Source organism: Microtus ochrogaster, chromosome 15, assembly GCF_000317375.1.
Source record: "Microtus ochrogaster isolate Prairie Vole_2 chromosome 15, MicOch1.0, whole genome shotgun sequence".
Classification (NCBI taxonomy): Eukaryota; Metazoa; Chordata; class Mammalia; order Rodentia; family Cricetidae; genus Microtus; species Microtus ochrogaster.
The window spans coordinates 42,849,927-42,877,395 of record NC_022017.1 but is presented as its reverse complement, the minus strand read 5'-3'; the positions used below and the strand labels follow the sequence as shown (position 1 = coordinate 42,877,395).

At 42.1% G+C, this 27,469-nt stretch overlaps 1 protein-coding gene and 1 pseudogene across 5 annotated transcripts in view; both read right to left on the bottom strand.

Annotated features, from left to right (window-relative positions):
• Tatdn1 (TatD DNase domain containing 1) overlaps nucleotides 1–27,469 on the bottom strand; it is a 33,531-nt gene that overhangs the window by 4,035 nt on the left and 2,027 nt on the right. The window contains exons 1-10 of one of the 5 annotated variants that reach the window (XM_026782457.1): nucleotides 22,565–22,583; nucleotides 20,465–20,530; nucleotides 17,630–17,679; nucleotides 14,593–14,656; nucleotides 12,514–12,657; nucleotides 12,381–12,423; nucleotides 7,185–7,270; nucleotides 7,058–7,098; nucleotides 4,604–4,680; nucleotides 582–652 (exon numbers count right to left, since the gene is read on the bottom strand). In XM_026782457.1, the coding sequence (XP_026638258.1) occupies nucleotides 582–652; nucleotides 4,604–4,680; nucleotides 7,058–7,098; nucleotides 7,185–7,270; nucleotides 12,381–12,423; nucleotides 12,514–12,657; nucleotides 14,593–14,656; nucleotides 17,630–17,679; nucleotides 20,465–20,504 (616 nt within the window). In that variant the 5' untranslated portion in view covers nucleotides 20,505–20,530; nucleotides 22,565–22,583. Of the gene's footprint in view, nucleotides 1–581; nucleotides 653–4,603; nucleotides 4,681–7,057; nucleotides 7,099–7,184; nucleotides 7,271–12,380; nucleotides 12,424–12,513; nucleotides 12,658–14,516; nucleotides 14,657–17,629; nucleotides 17,680–18,051; nucleotides 18,286–20,464; nucleotides 20,531–22,564; nucleotides 22,584–27,469 lie in introns of those variants that run through there. The other 4 variants (XM_005354572.3, XM_026782458.1, XM_026782459.1 and 1 more) reach the window with 4 other exon arrangements.
• On the bottom strand, nucleotides 12,981–13,072 carry LOC113456784 (annotated as a pseudogene).

The following is a 27,469-nucleotide window of genomic DNA, read 5'->3' as shown; positions in this document are numbered from 1 at the left end:
TTGTCCCCCAGGATCAGGAATAACACTCTGCCACTGAGCTAGTGCCCCGTTATTTCTTTTCAAATGGCTTGCACATCATACAGGCATTGTACTTCCAGTAAAACTGTTTTCATGACTGTCTAAAGAAACTTATTTCCTAGAATGGCCCAGTCTATAGACTTTAATAAACCAGCAACCCCTGAGTTACAGGGTTAGGTCAAAGTCCAGCTTTTGAACTTGTTTTAAGAGATAACATCCAGTTTGTTTGTAAGGGCTATGGAAGTTAGCCACTATAAAAGAGGTAAGAATATCTCAAACCCTAATATAAACTGCTTCGAGGAGCCATTTCATAAATATTCATAAATACAGACTCTAGTTATCACAGATTCTGTCATCTTTTTTTAAGTTTTGAGGTTTAGCCAAATGGAAAATAAAAATCTATATAACTACTTTTCCATTAGTAATTACCTCCAAAATCCTAAAAACCAACCAAACAACCATACATTGAGATTAAAACTAGAAGTCAAGTGTCCCCTACCTTTTGGGGGGAGGAGACATTAGGGTTTAATATAAAACTTGAATTTCTGGAAACATCAGCTTACCTGTTTCAATCATTAGTTTTTCACTAGGTATTGACTTCAGAACTTCCAAGTTAGCTTCCGTTTTCAGTGAGCTTGAAACAATATTTAAATATTAAATGATATTTAGTGAATAATTTTTTACTAAGATACTTTTAAGGGTTATAAAACCACAAAGAATTTTGTCAGTATACTTTAGGAAGTATACATTCTTACCCTACACAGAGTCCAGATTATAATCAACTTCAAATCTACCTGGACTTTGCCCCTTTTGTAACATTTAAACAGTATGATTTTTACTTGTATCTATATACGTATGCATGCACGCTGTGTGAATGTCATGTGTATGGATAACTCCAGAGGCCAGCAGATTCCTTGCAAGTCACACAACATGGGTGCTAGAAACCAAACTCGGGTCCTTTGGAAAGCGGCAGGTGCGCTAACCACTGAGCCAGCTGTCCGGGCCCCCAGTTCCTTCAGTGCAGGGTGTGATGCAGCACTGGAGCTAGAATGGAGCACAGTGAGTATTCCTGCCTCAGTCTCACATTAAACGGGTCACGTCGTTTCTCATACTTACAGTTGAATGGTTTTTTGGTTTTTATTTGGGGGGGTGTTCTAGATAAAGTTTCTCTAGGTAACAGTGCTGGCTGTCCTGGAACTCAGAGATCCACCTACCTCTGCCCGCCATGTGCTGGGATTAAAGGTGTGTGCCTTTAATCAACCAGACTCCAGTTGAACTTTTGATAAATTTAAATTAAAAAAGTATTTGTATAACTTAGAATAATCCTGAGGCTGTTACTTTTACCATTTAAACTTGTTTCAGCCACTGGAGCAGACTTCCTCCTTCCAAGTCCTCCCTGTCCTATAAGAGTTACGTATTTGCACCCTCACTGCGTGTGGCCAAACTCCAATCTTGAACTTGGCCTTGGCCTCAAGACTTGCTTTGGGATAATGCTAGCATGGCCATACAATGCACCTTCTGTGGTTAGAACAGGATGGTGCAGTGTCTCGGCAGCGTCGCTGATAGTGACCTTTTCAACCAGGTACCCAGAAAGAAAACCTGGCAGCCACACCCATCACCCGAGACCTGAGTGGAATGCAGATGCTTTAACTTGCCAGTGAGTCCGTACTCGCGTGTCTACAAGTCCTGTGCGCTTCGTGCTTTCATTCCTACTTGATCCTGGCAACCAGTGGTCGTTTTACTGTTCCTTGATAATCACCTCACCCAACAACACTTTTTGGTTAGACTAGTAGACACGTTACCCAACTCGTTGTCATAAAGCAAAACACAAAAGGAGAAACAATAACTTCTAAGTGTTAACTGACCTGAATGTTACAGACTAGAGAAAGAAACGGGCGAACAGATTCACCTGAGCAATGCCCCAGAGCACGGTACCTAGAGTGCTGAGCTAGGACAGGGAATGGGAACTGAAATGGTTTCAAGTCTGGGCAGAGAAATGATGAGGTACACGGATTACCTGTGACTCGGGGATGGGGGAAGAAAACACAAGTTAGAAGGGCTTGGGGACAGCCAGCAGGTACATGGGACTGAAGATGCAGATTGAACTGGGAGTCCCCTCTTTATCTCACTCTGCACCACAACATTGCTGTGTACATTTATAAATCCCTACCCTACTTTTCTACAAAGATCACAGGCCATCCTTCTAGAGAAAAATCAACCCCAAAAAGTTTAGTGTCTCCACTAAAGGACACGTGGGAATCCACTCTGGGAAGTCCAGCTGTCACCTGAGCCTGCCGGTTGACTGTCTCACCTAGAGCTTCCAAAAAGTTGTGACAAGATTTCATGTAGCCCAGGCTGGCTTCAGGGGCAGGCATGTGCCACCATGCCTAGCATTTTTTTCTTCCCTAAACCTCAAAGGACTGTCTGGCATTTGAAGAGAGTCCCTATCATAAAAGAGACCAACCACATTAGGGAAACAGGACTAAGATAGAAGCATCAGAACAGTGAGAAAGCGACTCCCAGCTAGAATATCTTCCGACAGAAGGCACTCCGTCTGTCAAGACTGTGGTAAATGAGGGAACTTTAGAGCTAGGACTGAAAGCTGAAATATAGTCCATTTTTAAAAGTTGAAAATAAAGCAAATTTTAGAAGGTGTTAAAGTAGAAATGGAAATTATAGAAAAGATAATACCAGTTCTCAATTCTGAAAAGTCCCCACAAAAAAAGAAAGGATATTCCCAGAAGTGATTTAAAAAAAAAAAGAAGAGGCTCCATCTGCAGGGGACCAGTGCGAGAGCAGCAGGGTGAGCGACAAAAACAACAAAGTCCCCAAATATCAAGACACACACATGCCACCCACACGAACTAACCCTACTCAAGGAAAGCAGAGGTCACGGAAAGGACTGGGGCACTGAGGAGCAGCCAGCTGTCACAAGCCAGCACTGGAGCTACTTCTGGAGAGTCACAAGTGGGTCCCCGTTCTTTCACTACTGTCCAAGCACACTTTTAAGAATAAAACAAGTTCTCATGACAATGTTCTCAGGAGTCAAGGATGTGTTCACCAAACCAAACATGACACCATGGTAGTTCACGTCTGTAATCTCGGGACTCGAAGGCGGAGGCAGGAGTGCTCAGGTCATCCTCAGCCACACAGTTCACATGAGAGATCATCTCAAAGCAAAGCAAAACCCACACCAGAATACATGAGATCCTGAGAAGTAAAAATACGGGGTTCTATCACAGAAGAGACAGGAGTCCAGATAAATAGCCAGGCCTGGAACTAACAAACTATCTGAATAGGATCCCTCATGGAGAAAACCAAGTAAGACGTTTGTATGGAGCTATGGAAAGTGCCAGAAAGCCTCAACTCATCTTGTTCTGTGAAATAGTGACTCACTGTGTAGCCCTGGCCAGCCTCATGATCCTCCTGATTCAGCTTCCTGGGAATTAAGATTACAAGCCTGTGCCATTCATTATGCCTGGCTGGGCTCTTAAGTTTTGAAACCAAGGAAATAAAAATGTGAGGTCAGTTACTCCAAGAAAACACAAAGTGGCACATGAAAAGTGGGCATAGTCCACCACAGGGCAGCAGGGACTGTACAAACAATGACAGCACAGAAACCCAGAATCCTGAAACAACACTGGAAGGAAGATAGGGAACAACGGAAGTAGGGGTCAGAGCTGCTAACAGGTAATATTACATAGCTGTACAGTGGCAGACAGCTAAGTGCTTATAAACTGACTGGGGTGAAGGCATGCTAGGGGAGGAAGCAACAGCTGTTTCTATGTCTTTTAGTATGCCTGACTTCTTAATCACCATGTTTATTTGACTACCAATTTATAAATGTACCATTTCTTGGGAAAGAATCGCCCTGAGCTCTACAGGAATAAGCACTGCCACCATTCCTTTTCCCTAAGAATTTACAGCTAATGTCACCAGTGAGCACTGTAACCAGTGAGCACTGTAACCAGTGAGCACTGTAAGGGCAACCCCGAGAGAGGGCAGGCAGGTTGTACTCTATTCTGTAACTTCTCTTCACTGACTCCTAAGAAGACAACCCGTAGAAAACGCTGGCATAGCTGACAGGAAACAAGGCCAGGCCCTTGCTGTGCCGGCTGACTTGCGAGGCTGTTTGAAGTTTAGTGTGGAGTTACAGAGCAAAGGTCACTGGGCATGAGCCAGAGGACAGGTTCTCACACTTGAGGTAATTTTACACCTGGTTCCTAACTCCTGTGGCCTGCAGAAATATACAGATGACTGTCATAAAATACTCTCCCCATGGCCAACATGTGAGCCTTACATAAAATGCTATGAACGTTTATCTGTGAAAAGCGTGGAAAAACCTGAGAACAGACTGGACTGCTAAAGAAAGTCAGCTGCTAACCTCAACACGATTGTTTGCAGTGTCAGAATGCAGCCTAACAGCAGGTAATTGAGCACTGGCCCGTAATAACAATCTACTACTTAACTTCTTACATAAGTGGTTAGTAAACTTTTTGGACAAGGATCAATGCAGAGCATACAAACTTTAATAAATCTACTAATATAAAAGTCAGGGAAAACAAAACACAGCCCAAGAACGTACCAACCATTAAATCCTATGTAAAGGTCCAAGTCAATCAAAGCAGCCGCAGCTTCCTTTGTCCCGTCAAATGAATGCACCTAGGGATATATACGCACATAAGTATAGTAATCTGAAAATCCACAATAGCATTGATGTACTTTCTAAACAAAACCAGAAATAACTGTAAGGGTTTGATTCCCAGGGCTTGTTAATGTGGTAGCACATGCAATCAATGTTTTTCTTTCAAACCAGACTTGGTAATCACAACCTATCATCATTTCTGGTGACACAAAGCAAGGAGTTAGCTGCCTAAGATTTCTCTGCAGCTGCCCAAGAGTGTCGCTACAATCACCCTCTCTACCCACTCTCTGCAAAGGGCACAGGAAAGGGAGCCACGTTCTTACACAGGAGGAGGAAGGGTCTGAAACGCTCATTTAAAATATAAAATACTGAAAATCTCATTGCATTTCTCTGCCAGAGGATACTTTTCTTTTAGAGGAGAAATGATTAATCATTAAGAGGTAAGCTTTCAGAAGCTCTATAAAGTGGTGAGAATATTGCTTTTAAAATGTCATTTGTGGGCCTCAGCAGTTAGAGTGCTTGCTGCTTTTGCAGAGGATCTGGGTTCAATTCCCAGCACTCACACTGAGTAACTCCAGTTGCAGGGGATCTGATGCCCTCTTCTGGTCTCAGTGAGTACCTTTGTGTTTGCGTGCGTGTGTGCGTGTGTGCGTGTGTGTGTGTACACGAAACACAAATAAAAGTAAATTAAAATAAAATGAGAATTGTTACATTATCCACACCAGCCACACAGGCAAAAAAGGCTGAGATCTTCTTTTTTTCTTGCTTTAGGTGTCCGTATCTAATAAAAAGCAATAACCAACAGAAACACTGCTTTACAAATGAAGTCAGGTCACCACTGTCCAAGGAGAGCATGTTCTCAGCTGTTACATAGCTGCCTGTAAGATTTGATTTTCCCCTCAGCATTTCCAGTGAACTGAAAAAAAAATCTTCCAGTAATATAAAGATAATTTAAAATGTGATTTCTTATAAGCCAGTTCAGAGCACTTGTTGTTAATGCTTTATTGGGCAATTTTTTTTTTATTAAGGTCAGATATTTCAGTTGGCTCTGCTGTTCTTGGTATTAACTTTTTTAAGTCATAGACTCATCTGATTAAAGTTTTACTTAGAAATAAAGGAAATGAGTGAGGGGAAGTCTAGAAATGACAATAAATACCATCAGTAATGCCCAGTCATTAATTAAAACCTTTCTCAATTCCTAAGTATAGCTCCTAGAGGGGAAATTACAGAGCGCAGACTTAGTAAACTACAGAGGAGATGTGCGAAGTACCGTCAACATGAGAGCAACACGGAAATGACGTACACCTCTCGCTAGTGGCATGAAACACCGAGCGGGGGAAAGCCTTGAAAAACAGGTCAGGGTCAGAGAGATGGCCCCTTGGGTGAAGGTGCTAACTGAGCAGAGTTCAGTTCCTGAGACACACATGGTGGAAGGGGAGAACCAACTTCAGCAAGCTGTCCTCTGACCTCCACACAGCATGGCACAGATACACATTCACACACACTAACTGTAATAAAATTACAAGTGTGTTCCAAGCAAAGTCGCAAAAATGCTCAGGGTTAGGTCCTATCTCCTTGATCGGCACAATGGAACTGTGATTTAAATACCTAAGTAACAACCTTTACCCCAAGAGATGGTCATTGAATCTCCTGAAATTGCATTTGAAATTTTATGTATGTGAGCATTTTTTTTTTTGAGACAAGGTTTCTCTGTGTAACAGTTCTAACTGTCCTGGAACTAGCTCTGTAGACCAGTCTGGCCTCAAACTCACAGAGATCTGCCTGCGTCTGCATCCCAAGTGCTGGGATTAAAGGCGTGTGCCACCACCACCCAGTTTGTAATTTTTTAAGGCAGATTATTTACTGAAGCCTATGATCCAAAACTACTAGATCACTATCAGAGATGCAACAGCCAAGGGACAGTAGAGAATATTTATGGGAAATGTCTCAAGAGTAATGACTAAAATCTCCACGTGAGGAACATTTAAGAACAGAATATACATCATAGTGGACGAGCGCACATCAGAGTGAGAAGAATGGCTACCAGCTAGCAAATGAGGAAAGCAAACCTGCACGAAATGACGGGCTATTCTAAGACGCTATAAGCAGTGGTTTGTCTCACATTTAAACAGAAGAGCACTGCAGGATGGGTGGTGGGAAAGAGTGCACACTGACAGCTGTGTTCATTCACATTGTTTCCTGTGAGGAGAATTTGGCACTCATTCTTGTACTTTGACAGAAGCATGACTAAAATTGTTAACTGTTTATACACCATCTAGCCCGTAAACCCAACAGTAAAACTTCATGTCTTTCAACTAAGAGACTCCATAACTTTACTTTTGATATCTGAGTGAGCCGAAGCCAACCACACTTAACACAGCCATTGATACTTACCACGCCGCCCACACACCGGTCTCTATTTCTTCTCATTATGTCTGTGAATTAAAGAACAACTTTCAGCTACTTCAGCCCAACTACCACACAGTTCTTAAACTGTAATGATTTTTCACTTTTAACTCACCCAAAAAGTCGGCATGTGAGTTTCGACAATGAAGAAACATTGGTAACTGTGTCTGTTCTGACAGTTCAAATTGTTTTTCGAAATATCTACACAATGCATAAAAATTTCCACATTAAAAATTTTATTTTAGTGTGAGACATATATCAAATAAGTTTTAAGTAAAGAAATTTTATTATCTAGAAACGGGAATATGGAAGTGAAAATAGTGATCCAGATATTAAAAACCATCAGGCTGGGGCTGGAGAGATGGCTCAGAGGTTAAGAGCACTGGCTGCTCTTCCAGAGGTCCTGAGTTCAATTCCCAGCAACCACATGGTGGCTCACAACCACCTGTACTGAGCTCTGGCGCCCTCCTCTGGCGTGTGGGCATACATCAAGGCAGAATGTTGTATACATAATAAATAAATCTTTAAAAAAACAAACAAACAACAAAAAAAAAAACCAGGCTCTTTCCTGTCACTTAGCTTCTGGAACGGGATGCTTCATTTACTAGGATTACAAATCCATTTCCACTATGTCCATCAGGTCTCCATTTAAATTGGTGACTTAGTCTTTATTAACTAATCCTGCTGGGCTAGAATAAGCAAAAGTGACTTTGTTTCAGTTAAAGTGAGGACATTCTGCAGGCTAGGAAACATAAAAACCTGATAGAAAAGATTCAGATTACTCGTAGTGGGCTGGGGGCATGCACAAAGCCTGGGTTCAATCCCCAGCACCACCTCAAAGCAAGCGCGGTGGATCAGGACTGCATTTTCAGCACTTGCGAGGTAGAGACATGATCAGAAGTTTAAGCTGATCTGCAACTACCTAATTAGTTTGAGGCCAATCTGGGCCACATGAAACCTGTTTCAAAAAACCCCAAGAATTACTACTACCCACATCTTCCACAGCCACTAAAGTAGCACATGTGCCAACATTCAGTGTGCGCTGTCACTGTGTAAATGTGACCATGCAGCTGTACACCATAGGCAACGATCTCCCTCCCCATGGTGCTCACCACACATAACCCCATGGCTCAGCCACACAACCAAGTCACTGTTTTATGGAACTAAACAGTTTAGAAAGTAGCTTTCTGTCACAGACTAGGCAAATGTATAATTTATTAATAATATTTATTCTGTGAGTTCGAGACCAGCCTGGTCTACAGAGCGAGTTCCAGGACAGGCTCAAAAGCCACAGAGAAACCCTGTCTCGAAAAACCAAAAAATAAATAAATAAATAAATAAATAAATAAATAAATAAATAAATAAAATATTTATTTATAACAAAAGCTTATAATGTGCCCAGAGAATTTTACATAATTCAAGAGGAAAAAAGATCCATGAGTTTAAGCCAAATAGGTACCATGAAGGGTATGTGATATGTGTGTGGAGGGCTCTGGAGAAATGGCTTAGCGGGTTAAGAGCACTGGCTGCTTTCCCAGGGCACAGGTTTACTTCCTCACAAGCAAGTGTAACTGCAGTCCCAGGGGCTCTGATGCCCTCTTTTGGTCTTTGCTGGTACTGCACACACATATGCAGGCAGAACACTCATATACACAAAAATAAATGTTTTAAATGTTTAAAAAGTCAAGTGCTAGCAGGCAGTGGTGGCACACACCTTCAATCCCAGCACTAGAGAGGCAGAGACAGGCATCTCTGTGAGCTCGTGGCCAGCCTGATCTACAGAACAAGTTCCAGGACAGGCTCCAAAGCTAGAGAAACCCTGTCTCAAAAAAACAAAACAAAAAAAGTCAAGTGGGGGCTGGTGAGATGATTCAGCAGGTACAAGTATTTGCTGCGTGACGAGGATGAAAGCTGCGCCTGAGTTCCATCCCCAGCACACACAGAAGTAGGACGCAGAGAACCAAGTCCACACCACAGTTGGCCTCTGGCCTCCGCTTGCACGACATGGCAGGCCTGCTCCCTCACAGAAATAAAATAAGAATCTTGAAAAGAAAATTTCCACATGGCTAAACAAAAAAACACACTACCAGTACACGCTGAGGATAACAGGTATGTAACATCATCCGCAGATAACTGCCTTTTAAAGTGGAAAAACAAAACCAACCAGCTTCCTCTGTTTATCTGACTAATAACTCCTTCCGGCTCATAAACGACAATCATTTGTGGCTCGCAGCTGCCCATCCTGTCACAGCTCTGACTTACTCGGGTTGAGTACTACTTCAGATAGCTTGGGTCAGCGCTGAGGACAGAGCTTGCCAGGGGCAGCTGCGGAGCAGCAGCTGCTCCTGGTTAGGACTGGGTGGAAAAGCCCAGCGTGTGACACTGGCGGTAATCCTCTCCCAGCTGGCTGACAGCCTGGATGGGGCACCTGAGTGTCCTCATGGTAATTATTTTCAAATCTTGTCTGATGCCTGCTTTAAAAAAAAAAAAAAAGATCTACATAATATTAACACTGTAAAGCCCCAAGAAAAGTGTCCAGGGCAAGTGGAACAGGGTATCTAAGTTAGAAACACTGCTATGATTCAAAAGATAAACTTTCATAACCAAAGCAGGCCTTTTCCTTGTTCCCATTCCTTGCTTCACCTTCTTGTTCTCTAAAAGAGCGCTTCTCGGGGCTGGAGAGGTGGATGGTTCCCTGGTTAAGAGCACTGGCTGCTGTCACAGAGAGCCATGTTCAGTTCCCAGCGCCCACAGGACGGCTGATTCACAGTGCCTGTAACTGCAGGTACAGCGGACCTGACACCCTCTCCTGACTTCCACATGCATATACACGGACACAGTGATGTATTTTTTCTGACACTCTCTCCTGACTTTCACGTTCATATACACGGACACGGTGATGTATTTTTTCTGACACTCTCTCCTGACTTTCACGTGCATATACACGGACACGGTGATGTATTTTTTCTGACACCCTCTCCTGACTTCCACGTGCATATACACAGACACTGTGATGTGATGTATTTTTTGAAAGCATTCCTCAAAAACCCTCAACGAAAGCCACAGCTGGCATTTTCCTTTAGAAGCCGTAATTATTGAGTAGTCAATCTCAATCTGTCCAGGTATGCACTATGGACTTTACCCATCATATACTGAAAAAAGGGGGACAGAGGCATCCTCATGCTAACAATGAGAACACTGAAGTGTATAAAGGAACAGACAACCAGGGAACAGCAAGACTGTGTCCCACCTCAGGCCTGCTCTCCGAAGGTACATTACTTATATTTCTCACACACAATAACTATTATGCTTTTATAAAAGGAAAAGTAAAAAAAAAAAAAAGAAAATAAAAGGAAAAGTATTTTTTTATAAACCAACAAATCATTTACTAGATTAATACTTCACATGCTATAAAAAAGCCAGGTGTGGTGGTGCATGCCTTTAATCCTAGCATTCAAGAGGCAGAAGCAGGAGGATTTCGCTAAGTCTGCATAGTGAGTTCCAGGTCAACTAGGACTACAGGGAGACCCTGTCTCAAAAAAAAAAAAATTAAAAATTAAAAAAAATAAAAAAAAAAGAAGGAAGAAAAAAACAAAAGAAAGCATAGCTCAAGGGCCTGGGGGGGTGGCTTGGTAAATAAAGTGTTTGCCGGGCATTCATGTGATCCTGAATTTGATATCCATGTAAAAGAAGAATCCCAGGTCCCAGTTATGAACCCTGCCTCAAAACAGCTGGGCAACTCCTTACTGACATCTGACCTCCATATGCACACACATGCATGTGTATCTGTGCACACGTATGCATATACAAAGTCTAGGTCAAGATCTAAATTCTTCCAAAAACAATAAGTTCAACAGTAAAAATCAAATTACAGCCCTTTTATCCATACAGGAAACAGAGAGCACCACCTTCCTTAACTAGACACCAAGGGAACTACACGAGCAGACCTGCTGTATGCTTTCGACACACTGGAAGAACACCAGTCTGCTGTATATTTTCAATATACTTAGGTAGGTATACTGAAATTGATGGACACAGGAGAGATTGGCCTATACGGGGACAGGGTGGGGGGCAAGGTGGGATGGGGTGTGGGGGGTTCCTGGGTATCTGTCTTCTTGACAACAATCCAAATGAGATTGTTACTTCTATAGACATTTTAGAATCTCAAGTTAAAAACTGCCTACAATCTTATTAATATCTTCGCTTTAGTTTGTTCTCAGCTTATCCTTTTTTAAGGAGACCAATATCATGCTGTCACCTTAGCAAGGACATTTCAGATTCCCCTGTTCATCCATCTCCTAGACATACCCTTTCTGCTTTTAGTGGTGGTGGTAGGAACTGAACGCAAGTCCTCGAGCGTATACACTTTCCTGACAGCACGTACTAGCCTACAACGATTATTTATAGACTCTCTTGTCTATAAAAGCCGAAGAGCCAAGCTTTACTCTTATCACACTGAAGAGACACTCAGCAATCATTTACAGAACAGACTGAGCTCCACTCTATTATAGACGCTTGGATGTGTGCTACAGCTTAATCATACCCTGCTACACATACTATGTTCTAACACTGATGATAGAAGCTATCTTCAGAGAAGTAAATAGAACCTGTGAACACTATCAATACTGGTCTGCAGTATTTAGGTGGCACTTGAGAATCACTTTAAACTCATTGTAGATAGAAGAAAGACCATATGGGCAAGGTATCCTGTGGCACTCTGCAGCAAAGCTTCTCATGATCCGGTCTCTGGTTCAGGAAGCTCATCCTGGCCCAGACAGACACTAGAGCAGAGGAATGGCCTGAGAAGCTTCTGTCCCAGTGTGAATTGGTGAACTTTTCGGGTTATGTAAACTGATTACATGGTGTTCATAGACAGATCTCAAAGTGTCTCTAACACTCCTGGCAGTACAATGTGAAGTCTCTCAGGTCATCACATCAGGTGCCATGGATGCTCCCCCCAATCAAATTACAAAATTTATTAAGAGGTAATTTGATCCAGATTCTTCTTCATATCTAAGAAACTACAGTGGACAAACGGTAGATGGTTTGTGCATAAATATATCTCTTGCCACCACTACCAAAACATCTATGATACGGAACATATCCCTTTGTTCTATCATTCAGATCAGATCCAATGATTAATCAGCTGGGGATTATTAGTTTCATGCCAAGATGTGTGGTCTTTGTTTCACTTAACTCTTGATATATGCCAGGGGAAGCAACCACACCTTGATATCTAACACCACATGTGCCAAATAAAAATCATTCTTAGGAGTTTACAACCATTTCTCAAATCAACAAATTTCCTTACTTGAGCTGAGTATCTTTGGGACAAAACTGCAGGCGGTCAAAATCTTTAAAAGAAAGAATAATCATTATTGAGGATTTGAACATAACAAGCAGTTATTTTCAAAAGAATGCTAAGTGTGGAGGTTTGCACTTACCGAGTCCACATTCCCCTATTGCTACAACTTTGTCCTTGTTGTTCCTAGCAAGGTCCAGCAATCCTGCCAAGTAACCATCAGGGCTATTCTCTTCAAATTCATCACATCTTGTGGGATGACACCCAACTGTACTGAAAAACATGTCTAACAGAAAACCACATCTTAGGGTTATTTTCAGAATATTGTTCATATTAATAGCTAACACATTAAAATGAGTGAAAAGGGCAATTTCAATTTATCTTTGACAGCTATAACTATAAACAATTCAAACTTCCAGAATTATGTACATTAAACAAACAAGAATTTCTAAATATGTTAAAAAGTGGGATGTGCATATAAAAACTACCTTCATGTATTAATAAAATAGTCAATGAATTCTTTCCAAAGCTGATCATATATCAAGCACCTGAGAATGGAGAGTGGAATGATTTATTAAAATATCATCATCTAACTTTATCTTTTTTTATTTAAATATATAGCGCTTCACAAATTCGCATGTCCTTTTGTACAGGAGCCATGCTGGTCTTCTTTGGTTCCAATTTCAGCAAATGTGCTGCACGTTCTGCCAGAGCAGCACCCAGGTTTGTCCTTTAGATTCACTGTTTACATGCCATCACAATTCATGTATTTAATAAACAACCACCATGCGCCTCCCTTAGAAAGGTTAGCAGTAGAGACGAAGGTGTTTAAAAGTGCCTGCTGCTCTGGGAGAGGACTAGAGCTTGGTCCCTGTGCCAGGCAGCTCACAACTGCTGTCACTCCAGCTCCACGGGCACCTGCAGGACTGACTTAGAGAGTGGGAAAGGGGGATTTCTTTTACAATAAAAAACACAGCTCACTACCTGGAGGCCAAACCTTTAGTAGCTTCAATAGTAAGAAACACAAGCCAGAAGTCTGTGTATCAGGGCTGGGAGATTGGCTCAACGGCAGAGTGCTTGGCTATCACATGCACCATGCACAGTGCCCTGGGTTGGGCCTCTAAACCAAGAGACCCAGTTCTGTTTGTTTTAGGAATTCAACAGGAACTCGCAGCTGAACTCAAAGAAGGTTACAGAGCTTTCCTCAGGCTCTCCCACAGGTAATAGGACCAGCAGACGTCTCTTAGTGGGAGGAAGGATAGTAATAAAGATGGGAGAAGAATTTCAAAACTAAACTGTTAGAGAATGCAAAGCACGGAAGAAAATCTTCCCCCATACTTCAAAAAGTCCTCGGAAGACGATTGTTTTCATGTTTTTAAGATTGAGAGTCAATGCAGCTGAAAAAAAAAGCATGCATTTTAAAGATTTCTATAAAAAACAGTTTTTGATAAGATTTCATGCATAAAAGAAACACAGCTGTACTGTAAAAAAAAAATTGTGTGGAATGCCTAATCTCTAGATTTCTAGCAAAGTATGCATATAAAACAGTTATATGAATGTCAAATAAGCTGCTAAGATTTGAAATAAGCATGGGATGTGTGAGCACCCGGAGAGCAGCGCATTTTCATTTTAGTAGTGTGTGTGTTGAGGAATGCCCGTGGAGACCAGAAGAGGATGCCTCATCCCCTGTGTTGCGTCTTGTGGGCAGCTGCCCCTTACTGGGAACTGAACTTGAATCCTCTGCAAGAGCAGTAAATGCTCTTAAACACCAAGTCATCTCTCTAGCCCTAAGAGTAGTATTATATTATTGCTTAAACCCCTGGGCCTTACACAGTCTGACTCACAAACTAAATGTTCAGTAACAATAATCCTCCACAATTTTAGTTAAAAGATTTTAAATAAAAATTCATATCAAACATTAAAATATGCACATAAATTTTATATCAGAATTACTTGAAGGTAAATTATGTATGTGGATAACTTTTCCCTTATTTACTGAAATCCTAATCTCTGTTAAGTACTACAAGGTTTTCCCAGACATCTGATATACCACAGAGTACTCTAAACTCTGTCGTCATAGTCATGATCCACAGAAATCATCTATTTTCCTGTCATTTCTATAGTCAGCATTCTCCGTATTTGTACCTTCAGCAGATCTCAGAAAGACTTCTTCACAATCAATTAATTCATATTTTGTTAGGTAAAAGTAAGAAGAGGGTACCATTTGTGTGTGCCAACTGCAGAGCATCTTTGCTGTCTTGTAGACTTCCACCTGTGATCATAAACTGAAATGGCAAGAAGTAAAGAAGCTGACTTCTCCAGGGCCATCAACAACTGTTCGCCAAACACCCCCCACCAGCTGAGGGCGCTTCACTTGCCCCCCCCTCTACCCCTCCCCTTCCTTTACCATTCAGGGGAAAGATCATCTCGACACACAGTGCTACCTGACTCCTATCCACACACCCTCCCCTCCCCAGGATTCCTGTGTTAAACAGTAACGTGTATTCACATGCTTGTCTCTACTAGACCCCCAAGTCTCCTGAGGACATGATTTATATGTTACAGAAGACAGAATAGCTAGAGACCTGCAAATTCAAAATTCTGTTCACTGAAATCAATGATCATGTAAATCAGTAACAGAACAGTGTTGGTTAATTTAACAAGTCTCCAGTATGGGCTGGGAACTCCCAGGAGGTCAAAACTGCTTCTTTAAGAATATAATACGTCTCTCATCTTCTTCAGTCTCGTTCCATCTCAAACGTACAGGAAGGTCAACCAGATGACACCTGACAGAGTATCACAGCTAACTGACCCCAAAAACTACATGTAAAGCAGGGTCTTCTAACTTAGCCACAGAGACACAATGTAACACAATCCCCTGCTGCTAAGGTTTGTTTAGAAAATCGGTATTTGTTATTAAAATATACTGTATTTTATAGTTTATCATATTCTAGGATGAGTTGATATTTAAAATATTTTTGCTTTAATTCCTAAATATAACATATATAATACATAACAACCCACCTAAAAGCTCTTTAGAGGCTCCACCATAATTCTAAAGAAAATAGAGGGGTTCTAAGACCAAAAACTGATACATTAATGCAGTGACAATTCTGTGTAAAACAAATTCATGGCTCTTGAGAAATCAGCATACTTTAGACAGCCATTACAGTCACTTGGTAGTTAGGCTGCCCATCTCTGCTAATCTGTCAGACAAAATTAAAGAACCCTGTGTCAAAGATGGCTACCAAGGCAGTGCTGTTTAAGGTACAGTTTCCTAAAGTTTGAATTAATGACACTGATTACTTAGTTATTTAAAACATATTGCAAAGTCTCTCTAAGCTAAAGAATTCATTGTAGGTGCGCATCAAAGAGAATGCACACAAAACAAAGGTGGAATTGCATATGAAAAGTAGATGGTGTCATGCAGCAACTTAAATCTCCAGTATGACCAGCCACTGAGCATCTATACAGGGGATTTACAGTCCTAATTAAAATCTCAAATGCCCATAGAACATAGGATTTAAGAAATTTTTAAGATATCAGGAAAACTATTCTTCACTAAACTTACCTAATTCTTTAAAACTAAACCAGATGCCTGCTGTGGGATAATGCTATTGTACACTAAAGATTTGTCATTTATATTTATTTATATTAATAAAACACTGATTGGCCAAGAATCCAGGCAGGAAGTATAAGCAGAGTGACCAGAGTAGGAGAATTCTGGGACCAGGAAAGGCAGAGAGGCAGTCACCAGCCAGAAGCAGAGGAAGCAAGATGAGAATGCCTCACTGAGAAAAGGTACCAGGCCACGTGGCTAAACAGACAGAATTATAGGTGAATTTAAGTCTTAAGAGCTAATTAGTAATAAGCCTGAGCAATAGGCCAAACTGTTTATAATTAATATATGCCTCTGTGTGTTTATTTGGGACTGAATGGTTGTGGGACTGTAAACAGAAAGTTCTGTCTACAACTGTCCACATACAAAATTGCAATTGTGTAGAATAGTTTCTAACCAAATTTACATACACTACATATACCTTCTCCAAATAGCCTACGAAAGGAAAGACAAGCCTAAGCCATGGTCTCCTCTCCTAGGGTACAATGCTCCTGTTCTGGCAGTGGTGATGTCACCACACACATCATGATGACTTGTTCATACTCGGGATTTTCTTTAACCCACAGGACACTTATCTTGAATATTTTAAAAACATTCCTTTTTTATGGATGAGAAAACTGAAGACTAGACTAGTCCAAGTTTCAAAGCTAGGAAGGAGGAAGCTGGAACTGGAAGCCAAGTCTGTGATGCCAAAACCATGCCTCAATCACCACTCCACAGCTGCTGGGAAGGAACTCAGTAAGTCCCAGTGAGTCTGCCTCTGCTCCTGTTTCCACCTACCATCTCCACGTGTGTGCGTGTGTGCGTATGTGTGTGCAGTGCTCCTGCTGACATGGGGACACTTCAGCATTTGCAGAAAACACGAGACACAAATGATTTATCTCGAGGGAGTGAGCATATGATGGAGAGCTCACGTGCCTTTGGTCCTTTCTTGCTACTTCTGGATAATCAATATAATCTCGGGGTCGGAGACTGCAGAATTTATCTAGTCATGTCAGGTTTTAGAACTGAGGGTGCTTAACTTAGAATAGTTACAAAGTGAGCTGACACTATGCTATGGAATACGAGTCTGTTTCTTGTAGGTGTGGGCTAGCCTGGTGTTTGTACAACTAACTTAAAGAACTACTTGAAGAATTTGATTTAAGCTAGTTAATACTCACTTTCTTATTAGAGGAGGAGTGGATGGGAAAGGGGAAGGTAGGAGGAGAGGAGGGAGGGACAGCTTTGGTGGGGATAGAAATAAATATATTAATTAATAATAACAATAAACTCTAAAAGCTTTAGGAATTTTATACTGTTAACATGAAAGCATGTATGGCAGTGCAGGCCTGTGTTTTGGTGACTGTTTCTAACACACGCCAAGTTAGAGGACAGCACCTACTCAGAGTTGTCTTTGCACCCAGGACTTGTTTCAGGTTTATTTTTTCTATCACAGACACTGTCACATTCTGATCACAAACCTGAGGATTGTGCACTATAAACAGCTGTGAACAGAGTATTTCTATTTACCTGCTATTTTACACACAGAAATATTCACTAAGTGTGTGCTACTAGCTCTTTCTCTTTTACTTTGCAGCATTTTAACCAAAATTTATTTTAGAGACAAAGAAATTTAATAATAACCAAATTCAGATGTTACCTTTTTGACACCAATCTGGAGAGCTCTCTGTATTACATCCTGTAAGTCATCTGTGTAAGAAAAATCACATATTAAGAACATCTAGAAATATATAGAGATATTATCTATAATTTTTTTCTCTCAAAGTAAAAATTTTAAAAAATCATGTACTAAAACACAGCCAAGTCAGTGCTATTTCACTATAATATAGTAAAACTTGAGTTGCAAAACCTTAAAAAAAGTATAAAACAAGAAACTGAATAATTAATAAGTTAATTATATTTTTACTTTTTGATCAAAAAGGAGATGATGGCAGAAGTCAGGAGGTCCAAATTAAAGATGAACTCAATGACTACAATCAATTTATGTGCTGTGTATCTGAAATTTGCATTTCTGTGCATATGAGAGGGTGTGCACGTGGGTGTGCCCATGCATATACATACGTGCAGTCTAGAGAACATCACTGTGTGTCTTCCTCTAGCATTGTCTGGCATATATTTTGAGACTCTCGCTGAACCTGCAGCTCACTGTTTCCGATGGACCACCTGGCCAGCAAGCCCCAGGATCCGCCTGTCTCCCTGCCACACACCCCAGGCTTACAGATGCATTCTGCTGTTCTCAGCTTTAACGTGGGTGCTGAGGTCTGGACTCAGGACTTCATGCTTTGCACTGCAAGCACTGTATACACTGAGCCATCTCCCCAGCCAGTGTTACAGCCAGAAACAAATGGGCAGCAAATAAAATATAAAAACTCAGTTATTAATTTCATATTTAATCATCCAAGTAAATGTAAATAGGATTCAATTATTGTTACTTCTAAAGTAGCTATAAAATTTGAGACAAAGATCACCTTAGTTAATCTTACACTGAGTACAGCAGCTAGGCTGGCTAGATTATAAACTGCACAACTGTAGTAGTGATAATTTATGTCAGAAATACATACACAAACACAAATGCATATACACATGCAAAAGCAAAGCATGAAATCTAAATGCTACATGGGTAAGGAAAGCAGAATGTAATTTACTCAGCAGTTAAGTTTATTATATAAATAACATATAAACATATCATCCAAATGTCCAAATGAAGTAGGAGAGTTAAGTTTTGTGGTGAGACCTGAGAAAGCATTTTTGTTGTTGTTTCGAGTGACAGGGACATTGCCTGTATTTAGAAAAGCTACCCACCACCATCTAGAGAAGCGCAGCATGGTCAGTTTCTGACTTGGTTTACTGCTGGATGGAACTCTCTCATCCTCAACCACAAAACCAACATTCCTGTTCGCACATACATAGTGAGCACAGGCAGTGTGCACAGACACATCTGTTGTAGACACGCTGCCTTTAAAATGTGTTGTCACCGCCACTTCCTGCTTGGTCACCTCACAGCCTCATCAGTGACTTGCACGTGGGGGACGTCGCCTAGTGATACAGCACTTGCAGAGCTTGTATTGGTCGCTGGCTTGCAGTCTTAGGACTTGGGAGGAAAATGAGCTTACATGATAATACAAACCACTTGCTTCTGCTGAAGCCCACACTTAATCTTTAAGATATAACTCTATGGTCCCACCTATATACTAGGTCTTATAGTGGTATATTATTTGTGTTTAATAAATAAAGCTTGCCCAAAGATCAGAGTGCAAAGTTAGCCATACTAGTCAGCCATACAGACCAGGCAGTGGTGCCATACACCTTTAATCCCAGTAGCTGTATTAGTCAGCCATACCGGCCAGGCAGTGGTGGCACACACTTTTAATCTCAGCAGCCACACTAGTTAGCCATAGAGGCCGGGTGGTGGTGGTGCACGCCTTTAATCCCAGCACTAGAGAGGAGTATGAGACAGGAGGAGACAGGAGTTCGGGGGCTCAGTCTCAGTCTGAGGTTTGATGGATCGCCCATTTGGATTGAGCATTGTAGAGGTGAGAGCTCTCTAGTGGATTGGCTGCTTTGCTTTTCTGATCTTCAGCTTGAGCCCCAATATCTGTCTCTAGGTTTTTATTAATTATGTTAAAAGGTCTCTAAGTAGAGACACAGACAGGAAGGGGAGAAGGAAAATAGGGGGAAAGACAGCAGTACACTTTTCTTCAATGACACTGCACTTTGTCCTTGGCTGAAAAATGCTTCTTCCTTTCTAAGAGACTTACTTTTTATTATGTGGGTGTGTCTGTAGGTGGGTATGTGCACACGAATGTGCATGCTGTCGGAAGCCAGAAGAGGGCTTCCGAGGTTTGAGAGCTGAGCTTATAAGCAGTTGTGAGCTGCCAGTGCTGGTGTGGGTGCTGGGAACTGGACTTGGGTCCTTCACAAGAGTAGTAAGTGCTCTCTTTTAACTACTGAGCCAACTATAGCCCCTGAAAATGTTTCTTAAGAACTTGATAAATAGGGCAGTACTGGTACATGTCTTTAATCCCAGCACTTGGGAGACAGAGCCAGGTGGATCTCTGTGAGTTCGAGGCCAGCCTAGTCTACAGAGTGAGTTCCAGGACAGCCAAGACTGATTCACAGAGAAAAAGAACTTGATAAACTGATGCTGACAGGAAGTAATTGTTAGGTTGCATGCCCTGCTGTTCAAAACAATGGCTTACCAACATGGCTTGTTTGATGTGGCTTATTGTTTTATCTGACATATAATGATGAGGGATTTGTTTTAAAACAAGTTCTTACTACACAGCCCGGGCTGGCCTCAAACTTGCTGTGTCCTCTTTCCTCTACCTTCTGAGTGCTGGACTTCTAGACTTTCATTCAGCTACATCAAGTTCTTTAATGTTTCAATTTTAAGAGTGGATTATGCTTTTCAAGATCTACCTTGAGGCAGAAAGTTTGTCTTCATAGAAGTTGCCTTATTAAAAGAAACATTTACCTTGATGCTTCTGCACCCCCCTATAAATTCCTCTGAACATAGGATCTGTCAGGTTGATACCAATATCTGTAGAAAGCAAAAGCAAAACATAATCATTTAAAAAATTACCTTGAAATATCTCTAAATAAGCTTTTCATTCACACCTTTGTTTATTCGAACAATATCAGTGGGCCAGGCACTTGTCATCACTACTATGATAAATCTGTGGGATACAAGGATGACTAAGATTTGATTTCTGCTCTCTAAAGACTGATGGCAGAAGTGATCAAGGCAGACCTATTCACAGGAAATTATGGAGCATTCAAATGAACATTGAGGGGGATAGGAAAGTTCACTAGAAATAGAATCAAAATACAACATATACACATATGAAATTGTCAATAGAATTTTCAAAATATTAAAAACAAGCAATTAAAACAGTTCTTATGGGACACAGACAAGGAATTTCCATCAGAGTTTGGTGGCTGGTTCAGAAGAGGGTCCCAGGAAGAAATAACCCTGAACTGAATGTTACAGGATGAGTTATAGTTGGTGTGGTGATCTGAGAACGGCCCATAGGCTCAGTGGGTAGGACTGTTTGGGAAGGACGAGAAGGTATGCTCTTGAAGGAGGAGGGTGTCATTAGGGGTGGGTGTTCAGGTTTCTAACGTCCACGCCATTCCCAGTTAGCGCTCTCTCTCTCTCTCTCTCTCTCTCTCTCTCTCTCTCTCTCTCTCTCTCTCCCTCTCCCTCTCCCTCTCCCTCTCCCTCTCCCTCTCCCTCTCCCTCTCCCTCTCCCTCTGTCTCTCTCTCTTTCTGCTTCTTGCTTGTGGATCAAGATGTAAGCTCTCAGCTACTGATCCAGAGACATTCCTGACTGCCGGCTGCCATGCTCCCTGCCATGATGTTGTGGACTCACTCTCTGGAACTATGAGCCCCAGTAAACTTTTTCTTTTCTAAGTTGCCTTGGCCACGGTCCTTTTCACAGCAATAGAAAAGTAACCAGAAAAGTAACTGTTTCAGGGTATGAAACAGAACAGTTCTTTAGAAAGCCAAAGGCTTTTCAGGTGCTAAAGAGAAGCACAGGAAAGGGTCTAGCCAGAAAGGCCAGGTCAATTATGGCACACACTTGTGTTTAAAAATACTGGATTCAACAGGATGCCTGATGATTTTTAATCAAAGGGGCAAGATTTGCACTAAAGACATTCATCCTGGCATTCTGGAAGCTGAGATCTGGAGGGAGCAACAGAAGTTAGGGTGTCTCATTTGGAAACTGGCAAAAGCTCATGTCCAGTGAAGACAGTCTGATACAGCAATGAAAATGAAGATGTAGAGAAGGAAATAAATTATTTCCTTTATTCACCAACTACACATGGAGTCTGACTTTTGTCAAATGCTGTATGAGGAGTTAGGAAATACACATAATTCTTGGTCCTTCCTTATGCTATGGGAATGTACGGTATTCATGAGAACTACAAATATAGCGTATAACATAATAAGCTACACTATAAGCAACGGGAAGCCAAGAAGTCCCATCTAATTCATTTATTGCATCACTTGGCCCTAGCATAAAGACTGGCCTGTGGTATGCACTTTGTCTGCACATTGACCTGTAGGGGACACAAAGGAGGGGCAAAACGGTTACAGAGAGTACTGGGAAAAGCTCCACAGAGGATCTGGGTCTTGAAGACAGACCTTAGGCCTAAAAGCTGAAGGCACAGGGCATTCTAAGCACAGGTGTGTGTGCACAGACATGGTGCCTGCAGGGCAGAGAGTCTCCAGGAAGAAACATGCTGCAGAACCTCACTCCTCTCAGCCCTCCTCACACCTTCAACATTTGGCCATGTCTGTATACATTCCGGGTTGTCTCCGTGAGAGGAGTGCTACTGGCATCTAGGGTTGAAGCTATGAATGCTGCCAAACATCCCATGACCGAGAATTATCCAATCCACCAAATCAATGTTGCTCTCAGTAAACCTCGTAGAGCATAAAAGGACAAGGGGAGTAAGATGAAAAATTAGTCATAATCCTGCCCCAAACCTCCCTTATTTAAAATAAATACTCTCAGTTTCAGGAAAGAAAATAATAGCCTGACTTCCAGCAGTAGGGGCAGCTGCTTACCAGTAGATCTCCATCCACACTCCTGCCAAATGTCAGGTTCTTATTTCCCTGCCAGGGTTCTGCCAGGCTGCACCCCAGGATGTGCTGCTCCAACATTATGACAAACCTTGAGAAGGGAATAGGAGTTTGGAGAACCCAAGAAGTAACAAAGAGAGAAGTCTCGGCATTTGAACCAGCAAGAAAAAGACACAATATGGAATATTACAGATATGTGTGCATGTTAGCATACCAACAGAGATGGATGAGGTTATGAATTCCTCCTCCACTGGAGGGCTACTATGATACAAACACTATAATACAATTATGATACTATGATAGCAGTACCTCGTAGGAGGGCCACTATGGTACAAAGACCATCTAACACACAAATCCGCACCACAAATACAATAGGTTTATGGAATGTCGGAGCTCACAAGAAATCACTTTCTAGTTTTCAAATACAGAAAGAAAATTAGCTAAAGGAGACAAGCTGAGAAAGACGCAGTGAAGAAAGAGGCCTTTCTGTCTAAATAATCCTGCCGGGGTTTGGTCTGTAATAACTAGTCACCACCCAACATCGACGACCACAAAAACAAAAATAGCCTTTATTGCCTTTAGCGTTTTCTAGCTCATTTCACTTTTTAATGTTTTAAAAATTAATTAGGATATATTCATTAAGGTATTTATTTGTGACACTCATTAATGAAAGCAAGGGAGCCTTTACTGCAGAGGGAGTATAGCAATGAGGGTTTTGCTTTGTTCAGATTTGGTTTTTTTAATTGGACTAACTACTAAGACCAGGATAGCCTAACACTTGTAAGGATCCTTCTGCCTGTGTGTCCCAAGGCTTGGCCAGAGACATGGCCACAACATTTGGCTGTGATGAGGGTTCTGCAGTAGAGCAGAAAGATCAGGCTCAAACCCCAAAATGAGGCTAAATGGAGATTTAGAGTCAGGAGAAGGTAGGGATCAGTAGGTAAGCTTCTAAAGGCCCAGCAGGTATACCAAACCCAACTTGACACATCCTTGCTGAGGGTGGATCCCAGCGGCAGGAGTACTGAGGGTAGGAGGTGAGGAACTGAAAGTGGTACACCAGGGTGAGGGTTTTCACTAACCAAGAGCTCAGTGTTGGGGCTGGGTCAAGAAACCAATTCAAGGACAGTCAGACTCCGTTTTCTCCAAGGAAGTCTTCGTCATCAACAAAGTGACCAGAACTTTCCTAAACATAATGGAACCCAAAGCAATTAAACACATAAATATCTAGCCCATGGTGGGTGGTGCCATCCTTTGGCTGGAAATCCTGGGTTCTATAAGAAAGCAGGCTGAGCAAGCCAGGGGAAGTAAGCCAGTAAGCAGCACCCCTCCATGGCTTCTGTATCAGCTCCTGCCTCCAGGTTCTTGCCCTGTTGAGTTCCTGTCCTGACTTCCTTCAGTGATGAACAGCAATGTGGAAATGTAAGCCAAATAAACCCTTTCCTCCCCAACAAGCACTTTTTGGTCATGTTTTGTCTCAGCAACAGAAACCCCAACTGAGACAAAGTGGTACCGGCGTAGTGTTGCTGTGACACACAGGTTGTTGGGAGGGTTGGGAAAAGGCCTTGGAACTCTGGGCTACAAGAGTCATTGAATATTAAGAGCTCTGTGGGATGTTCTGTGAGAGCTTGGAAGATAAGACTGTTGAGAGCAGTGCAGAGGACGGAGGCCACCTTGTGAACTAAGATTCTGTAGTTCTGGTTAGCAGGGGCTGGAGAATCAGCTGTGGTTAACAAGACACCACAACTGCTGAAGAAAACCTGTGCTCTGCTGGGATACTCCATGCTGCTCGGCTGGAGCTGAGAAATTAGCGGTGATAGAGAAGAGAGCAGCATCACTGAGGTGAAATCGTCTGGGAAGTGTTTCCTCCACAGAGAAGCTATGCTTTGTGCTGGCAGCCAGGCTTGGCAATGTGTAAGAGTCACCCAGGTGGTACTGGTTTTGAAGGCATGAAGGGGTCACGGAGCATAGCAGAGGCTTGGCACTGTGAGAGGCCACAGAGATCACTGGTGAAGGTGGAGCCTGAGGCTGAGTGTCAGTTGAAGACCGAGGATTGAAGAGGTCATGCCAAGAAGTTGAGGCTTGGCATCGTGAGGAGTCCTATGAGAGGCTATGGGTTAAAGTGCAGCCCAGTTGTAGCAGAGACCCCCAGCACTTTGGAGATGCCAGTACCATGGATGACCACCAAGGACAGCAGCAGCAGGAGAGTGGAGCCCGCCAGAGCCTAGAAGACAAGCTATGTGTGCTGCAGAGGGTGGGGCTGGAGATCATGAGTGGATCCCAGACCTTGAAAGGCTGGAATTTGGGTTTGCTTTGATTTAATTGTAACTATGCCCTGGTTTTTCCCTCTTCGAGTAAGAAAGTATTTTACTGGAGCCCATAGTTGAGAGACTTTGGCTTTTAAGAGACTATTTTAAAGGGACTGAAATTTTAATGGGTTTGAATTTATAAAGATTATGGGACTTTTAAAGTCATGTTCTAATTTTGAGATCTTGGGGATGAATAAGTAAGGAAAGGTTGCAGCTTAATCGTGATGTGTTTGTGTGTCAAGTTGACACAAGGTTGGGTTCTTCGGGGGGGAACCGGTTGGGCAATTGCTTCCTTGGGTTCCGGCCCTTTTGGTTGTTCCCTTCCTTAGGTTTTGTTTTTGGAACTTTTAAAAAAAAGCAGGCTGAGCAAGGCAGAGGGGGGAACAAGCCAGTGAGCAGCACTCCTCCACAGCTTCTGCAGCAGCTCCTGCCTCCAGGATCCTGCTCTGTTTGAGTTCCTGTCCTTCAGTGATGGACAGCAATATGGAGTATACGCCAAATAAACCCTTTCCTCCCCAACCTGCTGTTTTGTGCTTTGTTAAAGCAATAGAAACCCTAAGACACATCCCAACTCTAGTGCAAAGGGAACTGAAGATTAACTGGAGGCTCAGTTTAGGAAGCCATTTTCACCCTTGCCCCAATCCTAGGCAGAGCAGATCTCAGATATTCTGAGGCAGATGGCAGAAGGCTGACTCCAGAGGATTTGCTACCTCGAAAGAGTTGTTCTCTAAACTCAGACTTCTGGTTCGGAGCCATGGTGTATTTAAACCTGCTGGTTCAGTCCTGGCTCAGGTCTACCTACAGTGCTAGTGCTCAGCCTGCTTCTTCCCTTTCCTACAGGCGTCTTCGTGGCTCACCGTCCTTAGTCCTTTTCTCCCTGTCAGTTAGTAGAGCCACTAATTCCTTGATAGACCGAGGACAGCCCCTTCATGTCCTCACCAAGCTGAATGGCAGAGGACTTCTGTCCCTCCACGCTGAATCACACTGACTTCCTCTACGGCCTTCTCCAGGCTCCCACACAAAATGCTCTCAGACAGAAGATGCTTGCTTACCCGCCCACCAGAAACTTCTGTGGAAAGTCTACAGTAATTTAGCACTTCGATAAGAGGAACCAAAGAAAAGTTCAGACAAACTAATTAAGAGTTCGATCCATGAACAAGATCCATGAAGCACAATAAAATGAAATGACTGCAATTACAGTTATGGAAAGAGAGCTTGCAGTCAGAACTCTTGCCACTGCCAGTTACTAGCCGAATAATCTTGGTCTCGGCTGAGCCTCCATTATCTTCTTGGTGGATGAGCAGAATTATCCTCTGGCAACAGAATATGACTCAGATCCAAGAATAAAGATGACAGTATTTTGCACATTAAAAGCCCTATAACAGGTAATTATTATCATTACCAAGTATAGAACAAAAACTGGAACATGCCACCACCATATGGGATTTGAGCTATTTTGTTAGCTGTACTGTTCTAGCATCTTCAGTACTCAGTGCTCCCAATGCAAAAATTTGCTATCCAAAAGTCAACTAAGTCTATCTGTTTGACACCTCCTGTGTGTACATGTGTGCATGAGTGTGTATTAGTATTCACATGCATGTATGTAAATGGGTACACGTGTGTGTAGCCCTGACATTGATGTTGAAAGTCTTTCTCCATTTACTTTTCATTTCGTTCATTGAGGCAGGGTTTCTCAATTGAACCCAGAACTTGCCCCTACAGCTGGTATTGGGCTAGCCTGGAGATTCTCTGCCTCCCAAGGTCCAAAATTACAGACAGGCTGCCAAACCCACCTGGGTTTGTTTGGGGGATCTGAGTTCTGGTCCTCACCTTAACCATTGAACTATCTATTTTGTCTGTTTTGATGGGTTCTTCAAAAACAAAATCAGCTAAAATTCTATTATTTTTCCTGTTCAGGATGTGCTGATCTATGATAAGGGATAGTATCTTAACTTAAAAGCATTCTTATCAGAAGTATGCTTATTGGCAATTAACTCAAAAGTAAACAAATACTGCTGGGCAGTGGTGGTGCCTGACTTTAATCCCAGCACTTGGGAGGCAGAGGCAAGTGAATTTCTGAGTTCCAGGCCAGCCTGGACTACAGAGCTAGTTCCAGGATACGCAGAGTTAGAAACCCTGCCTTGAAAAACAACAACAACAAAAAATAGTATATAACTTCTAGCCAGTTTGGTCAAAGATGTGAATAGTTTGAAAAGTAGGAAACCAAGGGAGAAGGAATTGAAGACACGGTAACATGAGCAATCACTGCTTCCTTCTGACTGAAGGAGTCATACACCGGAATGCCCTGCTATATAGGACAGTGATGTCTCCATTTTGTTAGCTTTTAAAAATAGCTGTCATAGAGCGAGTGAGTTCCAGGACACCCAGGGATACAAAGAAAAATCCTGTCTCGAAAAAGAAAAAAAAAAGAAAAAGAAAGAAAGAAAAAGGCTGTCTTCAATAAAAACTCCAAGTGGTGGTGAGTTTATTTTTCAGAGCAAAGTGGGATCGTGCTGGCACAGTTGGTCCTCAGAGAAAGCCGGATCTGCAAGCCAAAGCTTCACTGACTGGGTTTACTGAATCA